We start from the raw sequence: 14,587 nt of genomic DNA, 5'->3' as shown, positions 1-14,587 counted from the left end.
CACCTCACATGTCCTCAGCTGACAGCTTCACTGAATTCTACCCACACAACACCAGTTTCATGTACAACAGTAAAGAGAAGACTCAGGGGTGCAGGCCTTATGGGAAGAATTGCAAAGAAAAAATCACTTTTGAAACAGAAAAACAAAAAGAAAAGGTTAGAGTGGGCAAAGAAACACAGACATTGGACAACAGATAATTGGAAAAGAGTGTTCTGGATCTTAACCCCATTGAGATTTTGTGGGATCAGATAGACTGTAAGGTGCGTGAGAAGTGCCCGACAAGACACATCTATGTCAAGTGCTACAGGAAGTGTGGGGTGAAATGTCACCTGAGACAAACTGACAGCTAGAATGCCAAGGATCTGCAAAGCTGTCACTGCTGCATGTGGAGGATTTTTCTTTTGATAACACTTTGAAGTAGTTTAAGAATGTTTTTCAAATTGTAATAGTAATTTTTTCATGTTATTAATGTCCTGACTATACATTGTGATCAGCTGAATGCCACTTTGGTGAATAAATGTACCAATTTCTTTTCATAAGAGCAAAATCTGTACATTATTCCAAACTTTTGACTGCCAGTGTATAAAATTAGTTTTTTGTTTTTTTGCATTTTGAAGGGACCTTGGGTTTGTGTGTATTATTATTATTATTATTATCCCATATTTTTTTGATTTCACACTGGTGTCACTTACTATAGCAACTATGGTATGGTTTTAACAGAGACTGGTTACTATGGTACATGTTTTTCTGTTGGCCTTCAAGTTCAAATCATTCAATGTTTAGATTGGAGCAATATTTCTTTTAGTTTGTGAAGTAGCTGTATGGTGCATTTTTTTAAATCAATTTTTTATATGCAACCAGGGTCATATCTCTGTGGTAAACAAAAGAAAAGTAAAAAGAAAACATAAGAAAAGTGACAACACCAAGAAACATCCAGAGAAGGAAAATATGTTTTTTTGTGTGTGTGACTATCATCATGGTAGTGGAATTAAATGATTGTGTCAAGTCCTGTATTCAAAGGAGGACTGTTTGGTTTCAGATCACTCAATTCATTAAACCATTCATATGTTGGGTATCACATCTCAATTTATGGTTATTACACAGATTTTAAGAAGAAAAAACAAAACAAAACAGAAAACAGTAAAAACAGTGTTGGTTCCCCTCCAAACAGTTCTCAATCCATGATGAATGACAGTAAAAAAGTTGTTTTGCACAAAAAAAGACCGTTTTATAATGAAACACATTAGGTATTACTTTTCCTATATATCTCCACAACCATATTACATCTGATATATATCCTTAGTGTTCCAGCACACTGCCAGTTAATCCAATGCCACAGCCGTGGAATCATATGGGGAAAGTTAAATGATTCTGGCCAATAACTGGAAAGCTAAGCAATCCGTCAGGGGTTTGCATGTTCACAAAAGTTCACCAATCAATAACATCTGAATGATTACCAAACAGATCAACAAGACAATATAAAAGGACAGAACAGTTTAGGTGGTTAGTGTACAAGTGGGGTACTATAAAGAAATAACAGTAGTCCACGCAGTTTCACATAGATTTGCGTCATTTGTTGCAGAATCAGTAGTTGGGAATAGTACGGAAATCAATGAATGACCTAACCACGTTACTGAAATTTACCAGATAAATAATGCTGATCTATGCCTTCAAAATTAATTACTTGGGCCTTGACAAACTAAAGACATTCTGTATGCAGCTGAACAGTATTTGAACAAAGGGACAATGTTTACACATAAACAACAATGAACACAGTCTATGGATGGAGCATGTTTACATAATAAGCTGATAACAATGGAACACCATCCTGATTTTCTCTTAACAATACAAAGACGCTACACTGTATATAACGTTGTGGGGAAATTCAAACATTTAATTTCTAGTAACCATATACTCAAACCATTGAGTATATCACAAGTATCTTGCATTGTTCTGGCAGTTTCTCTACTTTAGCACAACCACGACTCATTCCTACTAAAAGTGCAAAAAGGGAGAGAGTGAAAAATAATACCTCTCCGATTGTCAGTAGGAAAAATAACGTTCTTTTAAGACCAAATTAATCACTCTTTTTTTTTTTTTTAGTACAAGCCTCTCACCCCGTTGTAAACCTTTACAAATAAAGTGATGTTTTTGTTGCAGACGTACAGCTTGTGCACCTCGTGTGATTTGGCACTTTGGACGTTTGAAGCAAGTTTGCATTGAGGTGCTGGTTATGTGGTTAGTACACTAGTTACTAAAGAAAATATTCCCTTTGGGCAGGTAACCCACAATTAATTCATTAAAGGGATAGTTCCCCCCAAAATGAAAATTCAGTCATCTTTTACCCACCCTCACATTGTTCCAAACCCTTATGACTACTACTTTCTTCTGTGGAACACAAAAGGACATGTTAAGCAGAATGTTAGCCTCAGTCACCATTCACTTTCATTGTATAGGAAAAAAGATCCAATGAAAGTGAATGGTGACTGAGGCTAACATTCTGCCTAACATCTCCTTTTTTGTTCCACGGAGGACAGTATGTCATACAGGTTTTGGAAGAACATGAGGGTGAATAAAAGAGGACAGAATTTTCATTTTCGGATAAAAGGAAAAAATAAAATAGACAAATTATATTTATTACAGGACTGGTGAGCAAGACTCTTCGTTTAGCACTAAAAAAGTTTTCAGCACTTGCAAAACCATATAATACCAACAAGAGTTGCAGATTTGTCATTGATCTTCTTACCGGTTTTGCGGTTGCTAAAATTGTTTGTAATCTGATTTTATGTGCCTGGTGTTCCGTGAATCAAAATACAATATGACTTTAGAGAAGTGTGCTTACAAAACCACAGGGATAGAAGGTTGGTCAACTTTACCCCCATGAAGAACATTTTCTTGTTACTAAACTTGCTATGTATATGGTCCAGCTCACGTTTTCACTCAACTCACCTCTTATCCTCTTACAGTTTGAGATATTCTAACAAATACTTCTGAAGTCTTAATCAACAAGTTAACAAATATGCAGTGAAACTCACTTTGGTAAATGCTTTAGTCCCTTCAGCCCATCATTACCATATTAAGATCTATACTTTCCTCACTTAATGTGCAGAGAAGTCACTTTTCACAAGGAGTGAAACTTGTGGTAGAAAACACACATTTGCTCTTATTTTGGAGCACTAAGATGAAGTGGCATGAGCAAGGCTTTCTGACATTGTTTTGAGGATAACACTTGAAGAAATATAATGATGTGACATAAAAAAGTAAATCAACTTTGCTAATCAAGATTGTTGCAGGTTTCTTTAGGGCCCAAGAAAACAGATGGATGGATAGAAAAATACTCCAACCCAGAGAAGTAGTCAAGTACCGTCATTGAATAAATGATGCATTTATCCAGCTACCGTATGTAGTATTGCATGTATCCAATTACGGAGTAATGCATGTATACGTGTACTGAACAACTACCAAATTATGACTATTGTTGTAGCTTGATAAGAGCACTAGCATTGCTTGCAAAAAATAAACGCCATCTTTTCACTCAACATGCACAAAAATAAAAAAAGGATGAAATACAGATATTGCACTTGTGTATGTCTGTAACATAAAAATACATTTGAATAAACAAATTGTGATATTGAGAAATACTGGGTCTCATTCACTAACCATAGGTAAAACCTGTGTGCGGACGCTTATATCAACAAGAGTACATGTCTGCAAATTCTAGGCAAAGGGTGACTACTTTGAAGATGCTAAAATATAACACAGTTTTGATTTAATTTGGATTTTGTTTAGTCACAACATAATTCCCATAGTTCCATTTATGTTATTCCATAGTTTTAATGACTACTATTATTTACAAAAAAAAAAAAAAAAAAAAGAGTCTTTCAAAACTTTTGACCGGTAGTGTAGATCATAGAACAAATAAGTCTAAAATAAGACCTGCGAGCCCTGAGGAAACCTACAATCCATAAACAATGTCACAAATACAACCCTTAATGAAACAGAAATCCTTTAATAAAAATCAACATAAAAACCACTGAAATCATAGAAAGAAGAACAATTATTTTAAATGAAGGCACCTACCCTTTAATATCAACCCATGTTCCCAACAAAGGTTGACAAGCCAGAGAAAGCAGCAGACTGAACCTACTAGAAAACCACAGAAATAGAGCTGTTCAGTTTGTAGTCCTAAAACCCAAGAATTAGCATTTTTGAGCTCCCTCAGGAATTTCTAATAGGATTGTATTTATGAGTAAAATATAGTCTGTGGTTAAAATTACTTCGAGACTTTCACGTTTTGTTATACAACATAAATTACACCGTCATACCTTAAACTTAAATTAATGTGATGCTACATAAGGACTGCGACGGTTGTCTGGTGAACTGTACATGATTTACTGTATCAAGCATGTTTATACAAAACGTTTTTTCTTGTAATGTTAACTACAGACCTTATTTTACTCATAAATTGAAAACCACCTTTCTAAAAACCCATTAGAAATTCCAGAGGGAACCCATGGCGAATTAGCCTTCCATGTTGGTCTACAAACTGACGTCATAACTGAACAGCTCTATTATCATTCAATAAAGATCAACCGATGGCAAGAGATAGGAACCTAAGGCCTATGAGTTTGGCAACACAAAAATGTACTTTTGAGAAAACTCGAACAGAGGTTACTTTGTTTAAAATGACAAATGGCAGAATCATCTTGGTACCTTGGAAGCTGATTCCAGTGCTAGACTTCCTGCACTAATGTAGTGATGCTATAAGCCAACAATGACCGTCCATTCCTACGTAACATGATCCCAAAACGAGGCTATAGGCCCTAAATATATCCAGGGTTTAAGGCAACTTCAGATTTACTGACATTTTAGTCATTTATTCTGCATCCTATAATCAAGAATACCCCCAGTTTCATAAGATACAATGAAGGTTTTTCCTATATAAAACCAAAGCAAATCCAACTCCATCGGGCAATTATGGGTTCGTCGTCTCTTTTCTCTGTTTTGTTGCTGCAGTTTGTGCCTTGGTAATGTCACTGTTGGATCTGAGGGTGGAAATGGCCACTCTGTGTCTCTCAGTATTGATATCAGAGCTTCTCACAGCAGCGTGTGCGAGCGAGCGGCCCTCCCTGCCGCCCTCATGTGGCTATCTGCTTCTCATTGCAGTTGCTGTCTGGAGAGGAGAGGCAGTTGTGTTCGCTGGTCTGAATGCTGCTCTGCTGCTCCTGTTGTTTCACGTGTGAGTGTCTGGACTTCACGGGTAACACCAGCACCAGCAACAAGCAGATCAGGTGAATGCCGCAGTACCATGAGCTGAAGAGGGATTGCAAAGAGAAAAAGATAAACTTAACAGTAGTTGTTCTGTTACTGATATTGAACAATACTTTGGGATAGATAGGTGTATGATTGATTGAACAGTAGGTATTTAGTAAGCAGGATAGGCAGCTTTACGCAAATATTTACATTAGACAGCTCAACCAATTCTTTATTTATTGCCATACGACTGTGGAACTTGTTTTCAGACCAGAAACATACTCTGCGCAGAACTCATTTTATTTTACGCAAGTAAATGGGCTAATGCATTGCAATTGAGCAGTCCCGTTGTACTGTACATACTTGGCGTGAGTTCTTGCGTGTTGTGGTGCAAACTTCAAAGGGGCGATGGAGTTACCGCCAAATGTCTGTGCCATTAAACCAAAAGTGTGATTATTATTCAGGTAGCTAGCTATAAACAATGAATGAACATTTGAACTAACTTTAACTTCATCTTGGCCTCTCATGAACCAAAGTCCCCCTAGTCTGATCCTGCCCTGGAAACCCCTGGTTCCCGGCCTCCACCTAAGTATAAGCCCTGTTTTTTACCATTGACTCAAGCACATTTCATTAATCCTCCAGGTGGAACATTTCCTTTTAATTTACCTGGTTTTCCTTCCTTGCATGTAACTCCATGATTGTTGAAAATTCAACAAGACATTCAGCCCTTGTCCCAGAGTCTTGTGCAATTATGTTTTTAGGCGTCAGGAGCTGCCCTTAACCCTTAAATTCTACGGACCTGTCGGTGGGTCCAAAGGGGGGCGCTATATCGTGAAAAAAAGTTCACATTTAAAATGTTAAAGTCCCCGTATACATAAATCCGCCATACGAGGTATCATTTGAAAGCGTAGAATCTAAACTTTTCAGAGATAACCATCACTTCTGCATTTGTATTACATAAATGAAAATAAAAGTCTTTCACATAGCACCTAAATATATCACATGGAAGCTCTCATTCTCAGGCATGTGACTAATGAACTTATTAGAAACATTATTACACCTACATATTCATGTGATTATCTAATTAGCCAATCGTGTGGCAGCATTGAAGTGCATAAAATCAAGCAGATATGGGTCAGGAGCTTCAGTTAATGTTCACATCAACCATCAAAATGGGGAAAAAATTCTGCGGACGGACACACCTTGTTGATGAGAGAGGTCAATAGAGAATGGCCAGACTGGTTCGAGCGGACAGAAAGGCTACGGTAACTCAGATAACCACTCTGTACAATTGTAGTGAGCAGAATAGCACCTCAGAATGCACAACACGTCGAAACTTGAGGCGGATGGCTACAACAGCAGAAGACCACGTTGGGAACTTTATTAGGACCATAGTGTTCCTAATAATGTGCTCAGTGAGTAATTCTCTCTAGTTAATGAAAATGCTTTATGTGTTGCTCAGCTGGACTGATTTAACAGTGCTGCTCAAACAAATGACTATCATAGATTTATTTTATCTCAGTAGAGGCTGTGAAATAAACAGCCCTCACCCAGCTAATAAAGTATCACCAGACTCCAGCCAGTAAAACCATCTAATGAATGGAGCACAACTGCTAAAATCAATGCTCATTTTTAACTGTCTGCTTCATATCTCCTGCTAATAACTTTCAGCAATAGCTCAGCAGTACAGGTGGGTTTACGATGTCTTGCTAAACTGCTTCCTAAAGCATTAACTTTATTGATGGTTTAGCACCTGAGCTCACTCAACTGTAAGAGCCTGATGTATATTGATTCTTAGCGAGGTGAAACGTGGAATAGCTTGGGCCACAGGTGTCAGGACCTGCCCTGGAATGTTATTTAAACAGGGAATATCATATATTGGCGCAAATGCGTTACTGACCTATAAAACTTTAGCGATGGCCCTACTGTCAGCAGTACAAATGGCACAACAGTGTAGCATATGGCGATCTGTGTGCTGGCCCACGTGGTCACATCATAGATGACCTTGAGTGTGGATGAGCCCAGGAAGTATTGCCTCACATTGTGTCTGACCTGAAAAAGAGGAAATGTTATAACTTAAAAATCTTCAAAACATATGCAAAGATAATAAGGGGAAATCACAATGAGCTTTACAAATATTTTAAACATAAACGGGTGTTTCTACAACTATGAACCCTTTTGGCCCTGTGGACTTTTTACTCCCTTAAAACACTTATCAGACGCTCAATATTTTCATTTGTCCACTAAAATATTCCCCCACTTTGTGCATAATTTAACAAAATTCCAGCTTTACTGAAAATGGCACACAATAAAAATATTATGTGCAATATTCTGTTCAATATTCTGTTCATACAGTATGAACCTTGATTTTTCGGTAACACTTTCCAATAAGGTTCCATTCGTTATCATTAGTTAATGCATTATGTATCATGAACAAACAATTAACAATATATATTTTTATATAATTTATTAATCTTAGTTAATGCTAATTTCAACATATACTAATACATTTTTAAAATCAAATGTTGTATTTGTTAACATTAGTTAATGCACTATGAACTAACATGAAATAACAATGAAAATTTGTATTTTTAATAACTAACATTAACAAAGATTAATAAATGCTGTAAAAAATATATATATATTTTGTTCATTGTTAGTTAATGACACCTAATGTATTAATTAATGTTAACCAATTACTGTAAAGTGTTACCAATAAATACAGTATCTATGACTTTTCCATGATTTTTCCATGACTTTTCCAGTCGTTCATGATTCCTGAATAAGTATTTTAATAATCATTTTATGAGATTACACTCAAGAGGACCAATTTATAGCCAACAAAACATTTTACAGTTAGACCATAACTAGAAAAATATATATTGACTATAGAAATTTACATGACTTTTTAAGATTTTATGAATTTCCATGACTTTTCCAGTCCTGGAAATGACAAATGTCCTGCTATTTCCAGCCTTTCCATGACCGTGGGGACCCTGTTCATATTTTAAGATTGAAAGTCAATGTGGGTGGGTGAAATTTTTTTTATCTACACATGAAAAGCATTTAAGCAAATATAAATGAAGGCATATTAAAACGTTTTCAAAACAGTTATAGTGTGACTTTTACATAACAAAAAGTTGCAATATGTTTAAATAAAAATCAGACCCTTGGACATAAAAGTGCCCGTTGTCGAAGAAACGCCTAAACATTGTTACTTGTGAATTTTGTAACAGCAGTATGAAGAAGTGAAAAAGCTATGGATTCAGAGTGGCGTTTTGAGATGGACTGCAACTTACTGACCACTGTTTGCTTTAGTTGGAGAAACTTTGATCATTACCATGCGACAGGGGAATATGCTATAATGTACTGCACATGACAAGAGTAAATAATAAGCATAACTGAGCACATCTCTTTTTTTATATCCCTTCCTGCTGCAAGTGTGTTGTTAAAGAAAAGCAATGTCCAAATGTATTCTAAAAACATTATTTTTATCTTAGCTAAACCCCTATTCGCTGTCAAAGGAATAGTTCAACCAAAAATTAAAATCCTGTCATCATTTACTCTCCTGTCATTTTAAACCCATATGACATTCTTTGTTCTATGGAAAACAAAAGGTAAATTTTCGAAGGTCCATGACACTCTTTTTAAAATGACAAAAATAGCACCTTAAAAGTATCATAAAAGCAATCCATATGCATTATATTCCAAGTCTTCTGAAGCCATATGACAGTTGGCTGCAGACTGTATCATATTTGCTTTAAGAGCTATGAAGTGGGGCAGGATTTTCAGAGAAACACAACTTCTATTTTGATCGATTCGATTGTTATTTTGAGGCTTGACAACCCCAGTCCCCATTCACTTTCATTGAATGGAAGAGATTAGCCTGCATATTGTTCAAAATTCCCCTTTAGTGCTCCACAGACTAAATAAAGTCATATGGGTTTGGAACAACATAAGGGTGAGTAAATTATGACTGAATTTTCGTTTTAAAGGAACAGTTCACATGCTGTGAATATGCATCAAGTGCGAGGAAGTACATTCGAGCTTGTCTCATGTTCGCGCTGAAGAGACTGCAGATGTCAGTATTTAAAGTGAAAAAGGAGTTACATTTTGCATTGCTTCTCAACCAAAACCAATCGTATCGCTTCAGAAGACATGGATTAAACCACTCACGTCGTATGGATCTTTTTGGAACTTAAAAGATTTTGGAGCCCATTGACTTGCATTGTATGTACAAACAGAGATCATAATATCCCTTAAAAACCTTTGTTTGCGTTCTGCAGAAGAAAGTAAGTCACACGAGTCGGCATGAGGGTGAGTAAATGATGAGAGAACTATAATTTTTGGATAAACTATTCCTTTAAGGGGAACTATCCCTTTACTTGGTGTGGTAGCCAATCTCACATAAAGAATACTCACTGCCCGTGCTGCCATTGTCATGGCAATGCCTGTGATGAAAGTCAGGTAATACCCCGGGTACACTCCATGCCACATGGCAGAGAGGAGAAAAGTGGCTGCTGTTGGATTATATGGGCAGCGTTCGTAACACACCCTGTGGGTAATAGCAACATCAAAGCTCATATTGTTTTCTTCAGAAAGAAGACAAATGCTCAGTTAAGATTATTCTGTGCTCTATTCTTAAGTGCTCACCTTTTTAACCAAAGGGCTGTCTGAATGTTCCAGTTATCCAGGAACATCTTAAAGCTGGTGGCAAACTATGAAGAACATTAGGAAACATGATATATTTGAGTTTGGATCTATTTGGAGAAGGCAACCTGCTGAAAGTAGCTTGTTTTGGTCATATCCTACAGTACCTCAATATCCAGTATTCTTAAGTTTGATATTCTGTCCCATTTTGGTGTGCCATCTGTGTTGTAGCCATTAAAGCCAAAACCAGCTGCATTGTTGATGGCATCAGCTGTAAAAAGAGGGGAAATCATTTTTTGACAACACTGATGCAAAGAGACTGATTATGTTTAAAATTATTCATTATCACACGAACCAGCAACCAGCAGAGTGCAGCAACACCCAATGCCTCTTATGAACACAAGAGGGCAGAATAATACATAACTTGAACATTGGCTATGTTTGGAATGGCATACCAGCATTTGCATATTGCACAGTATACAATGAATATTGTGTGCTATTTTTTAAAACAATATGTGAAAAAGTACACATTATGCAACACTTATTATTTCAAATGTTAGTATGCTACATTTTTGTCTCATTAACGTTACATTTGTAATTCAGAATACTGTCCAGTAATCATGCTGCTAGTAAAAATGGCTCTTTTGCACTTTTAATCAAATGTGTAAAAAAGTTGTTGTAATCCAATCTAACAATGAGTCAAGAAATAGTATGAGTGCAGAAAAGTATGAGTAGTATGCAATTCCATGCCATAGCCATGAATTAAGTTTTGCGAATTTTCGTAGCATAATTCTGATTAACAATGATAGATTCATATTATTATTTGAAAGCACATTTACAAATCAAAATAATTGTGCTATCATTTAAATAGCTGGGTCATTTACATCCCATATACATCTCAGCTATATGTGCAATTTAATTCAAGCAAAGCATATTGCCCATCTGTTCTACTTACCTAACGTCCACACAAAGTAGTACTTTGGGCGTAAGGCCAGCATGGAGATGTAGAGGTACAGAACCTGGATGTAAAAGGGGTTAGAGGCCATGAAGGAGTCATCGATGACACGGTCAGTGGGGCACGCAGTGTAGATCACCAAATACACCAGTAGGGACAGAGCACATGTGCAGAATTTCTGGATCACATCCCTCTATAACAACAACGCAAAACATTTGAGACAGTCAGACTACTAATTGTTAATAAAATCCCAAACAAATGTGATAAAGTCCATAAATAGTAGCAATAGTAGTAGAAATGTATTTTGCAATCAGTATTTTACATTTTGCAATCAGTATCTTCAATATCTTGTTTATATCAATAATCTTGAAAAAAGATGTGAAATTTGAATTACATTTTCAACCAATGACAATATTTTTTCTTTTTGTATTCCGCATAAGAAAGATAGTTATAAAGGTTTGGAATGACATAAGGGAGAAAATTACTGAAAGTTCATTTTTGGGTGAAATATTCCTTTAAAGGGATAGTTCCTTTTTCCCTTCTTCTGAACACAAACAACGATTTTTAGAATAATATCTCACAATGCAAGTGAATGGCTACCAAAACTTTGAAGCTCCAAAAAGCAAATAAAGGCAGCATAAAAGTGATCCATAAAACTCCAGTGGTTAAATCCATATCTTCAGAAGCGATATGGTAGGTGTGGGTGAAAAACTGATCAAAATTTAAGTTCCTTTTATTATAAATTCTCCTCCCTACCCAGAAGGTGGTGATATGCACAAAGAATGCGATTCGCCAAAAACAAAAGAAGAAGAATGTGAAAGTGAAAATTGAGATTGATAGCAAAAAGGACTTAAATGTAGATCTGATTCTCACAAACACCTATCAAATCACTTTAGAAGACATGGATTAAAACACTGGAGTCTTACGGATTACTTTAATGCTGCCTTTACATGCTTTTTGAGCTTCAAAGTTTTGACCACCATTCACTTGCGTTGTATGGACCTACAGTGCTGATATATTATTCTAAAAACCTTAGTTTGTGTTCAGCATAAGAAAGTCATGTACATCTGTGATAATAATAACAATAATAATTCCTTACATTTATATAGCGCTTCTCTAGGCACTCAAAGCGCTTTACATCGTATAGGGGGAATCTCCTCAACCACCACCAGTGTGCAGCATCCACCTGGATGATGTGATGGCAGCCATAGTGGGCCAGAACGCCCACCACACACCAGCTATTGGTGGACAGGGGAGTAGAGTGATGTAGCCAATTCAGGGATGGAGATTATAAAGAGGCCATGATAGATAAGGGCCAATGGGAGGAATTTTGGCCAGGACACCAGGGTTATACCCCTACTCTTTACAAGGAGTGCCCTGGGATTTTTAATGACCACAGAGAGTCAGGACCTCAGTTGAACATCTCATCCGAAAGATGGTGCCTTTTTACAGTATAATGTCCCCATCACTATTCTGGGGCATTAGGACCCACACAGACCGCATGGTGAGCACCCGCTGCTGGCCTCCCCAATACCACTTCCAGCAGCAACCTTAGTTTTCCCCAGGAGATCTCCCATCCAAGTACTGACCAGGCTCAACCCTGCTTAGCTTTAGTGGGCAACCAGGTGAGAGCTGCAGGGTGATAAGGCTGCTGACCATAATGAATGGCATAAGGTTGAGTAAATGATGAGAGAATTTTCATTTTTGGGTGAACTAACCCTTTAATCTATTCCTATATTCTTTTTCACAGTGTATAATAAAAGCTTATTTTATTTTGGTATCAGTGAATGCCCATCAAGTCTTTCATTATGCAACAGGAAATTAATTTCAAAATGCATCTCCCTCGGGCTTATGGAACTTGCTACTGAGCTGATTCAACAAATGAGGATGAAACCCATGAATCACTGACAATATTTACAAGCTAAGAGATGGCTAAAACTGTTCCTGGAGTCCACAAAATTAAGAGGACCATTGTGAAGCCCTTGAGGAGGAAATTACTGTTTATCACTATGGCTATACTCAAAACAAACTCTCTATGCAGCAAACTCTTCTGGTCTACAAATGTTTTCATTAATTCAGGTCATTTTAAAGTGTCTTTAGTCAAAAGCAACTAGATATAATTTTCCAAATTTTCCATCAAGTGGTTCAAAAGAGGTGTGAAAAAGGTTTTTATGTAGTTACTTTTTGGCTTCAGTGTCCACACCATCCAACACAAGAGTAACCTCATTTCCCCACTCATAACGCTTCCAAGAAAGGATTATAAAACTGGTTCGGTCACCATTTTCTATCCGTCTAGCAAAACCTGTCCTAAAGGTGTTGTTAAATTCCTGTTCATTAACATTCATATGTCATTTGTTTTAATTTATGATCTTCATGTACTTCATGTACTGACCCAAGCCTGATGAGACCCATCAAACCTTCAGGTTTCGGACCGGGTTCAAGTCAGTTTTTCCAGATATAACTTAGAGTGTGCATCAGGATTGGGTTTGTAATTAATAAAATAAAAATACAACATTTACATTTAAATCCATCAATTTTATGTTTGAAAAACCTGATAAAATCAAAACTGTAGTTTTGTAGCTTTAAGTCCATGTCTGTTAGCTTTGAGGCCATCTATGCTAGTGTACTCGTAAAAGTTGACAAAATAAACTTACAGCATATACAGTACACATTTAAATGTCACGGAATACCTCTTTCAAGAAAAGCGACCAAACTTATGGATGAATCATCTTGCACACAAATTTCTGTTCAATAAAATACTCTGTATGTATGTATACACTGTATATGTACTGTAAATATACTCATTCGTCCATTTAATTCTAATATTGAGTCAGTGAGTTATTGGCTTGCTGCATCTGTCTTGCAGAATCCTTGTGTTATTTTCACTCTCCGAGTGCAAAATAAAAATACAGAGAGCATTTTTGGGTTTGGGTCATGTTGGGTCATGGTGTCTCATTTATGGGTCAGGTTCAGGCTTCAACATAATGCCCATGCAGACCATTTACTGCTGAAGGACTAATGGAGCAAAGCCTAAATCTGAGCCAGACTCAGCTCTGATATTAACTTAATTTTGTCACCAGTGGGAGCAAGAGAGCAGAGAACTCACACTACCTTAGGTGAAGGGTCACTCTGCTTGAATTTGCAGTTCTCTTTGCCGTTTGACTCCACATGTTTGGCCTCGTAGCATCTGCCCTCTATAAAGGCTATATAATCATTGTAAGAACAGGTCGGGCCTGCTAGGATTCCCATGAAGTTACAGTTATAACTCAGATATTCCAGCAGACTTGGCATCTTTCTGCACAGGGATCAAAAGGAGAGAGCAATGGCAACTCATCAAATAAGCATAATTAAATCACAAAGCACATCAAATGTTAATTTTCAAAATATGATTGGTGCTTTAGGGGAAATAATGCTAAAAGATGGAAAAACATCAAAGTGTTTAAATTAGGGCTGGGAAATATAATACGTTAATGCAGTATCTGTTTTTTGTTTTGTTTGTTTTTTTCAGTAAGTTCAGTAATGTTTTTCCCACTTCCTGTGGTATATATCTATTTACAAGAGGTACACGCTCGACTCGACTGCACAGCCTAGCACAGAAATTGATTGTGTGGAGCAGTGCACGCTTATTTATTTATGTCCCGGGCACAACACTCACGGGTGTGGATTTACTGTATGGAGCATGGAGACTTCATCCGCAAGTGGTGAGCCAGGTGTGGGAGAGATACGCTC

At 36.9% G+C, this 14,587-nt stretch overlaps 1 protein-coding gene across 2 annotated transcripts in view; it reads right to left on the bottom strand.

The window, feature by feature from the left end:
- Positions 1–1,868: 1,868 nt before the first annotated feature.
- The window catches only part of mboat2a (membrane bound O-acyltransferase domain containing 2a), a 96,152-nt gene continuing 83,433 nt past the window's right edge, over positions 1,869–14,587 (bottom strand). For both annotated transcript variants that reach the window (XM_051723479.1, XM_051723480.1), the window contains exons 7-13: positions 13,970–14,153; positions 10,859–11,051; positions 10,071–10,174; positions 9,907–9,971; positions 9,676–9,808; positions 7,154–7,305; positions 1,869–5,313 (exon numbers count right to left, since the gene is read on the bottom strand). In XM_051723479.1, the coding sequence (XP_051579439.1) occupies positions 5,139–5,313; positions 7,154–7,305; positions 9,676–9,808; positions 9,907–9,971; positions 10,071–10,174; positions 10,859–11,051; positions 13,970–14,153 (1,006 nt within the window). In that variant the 3' untranslated portion in view covers positions 1,869–5,138. The remainder of the gene's footprint in view (positions 5,314–7,153; positions 7,306–9,675; positions 9,809–9,906; positions 9,972–10,070; positions 10,175–10,858; positions 11,052–13,969; positions 14,154–14,587) is intronic.

Source organism: Myxocyprinus asiaticus, chromosome 17 (genome assembly GCF_019703515.2).
Source record: "Myxocyprinus asiaticus isolate MX2 ecotype Aquarium Trade chromosome 17, UBuf_Myxa_2, whole genome shotgun sequence".
In the NCBI taxonomy this organism is placed as follows: domain Eukaryota; kingdom Metazoa; phylum Chordata; class Actinopteri; order Cypriniformes; family Catostomidae; genus Myxocyprinus; species Myxocyprinus asiaticus.
The sequence above is the reverse complement of the archived record's forward strand: the minus strand, read 5'-3'. Positions and strand labels throughout refer to the sequence as shown.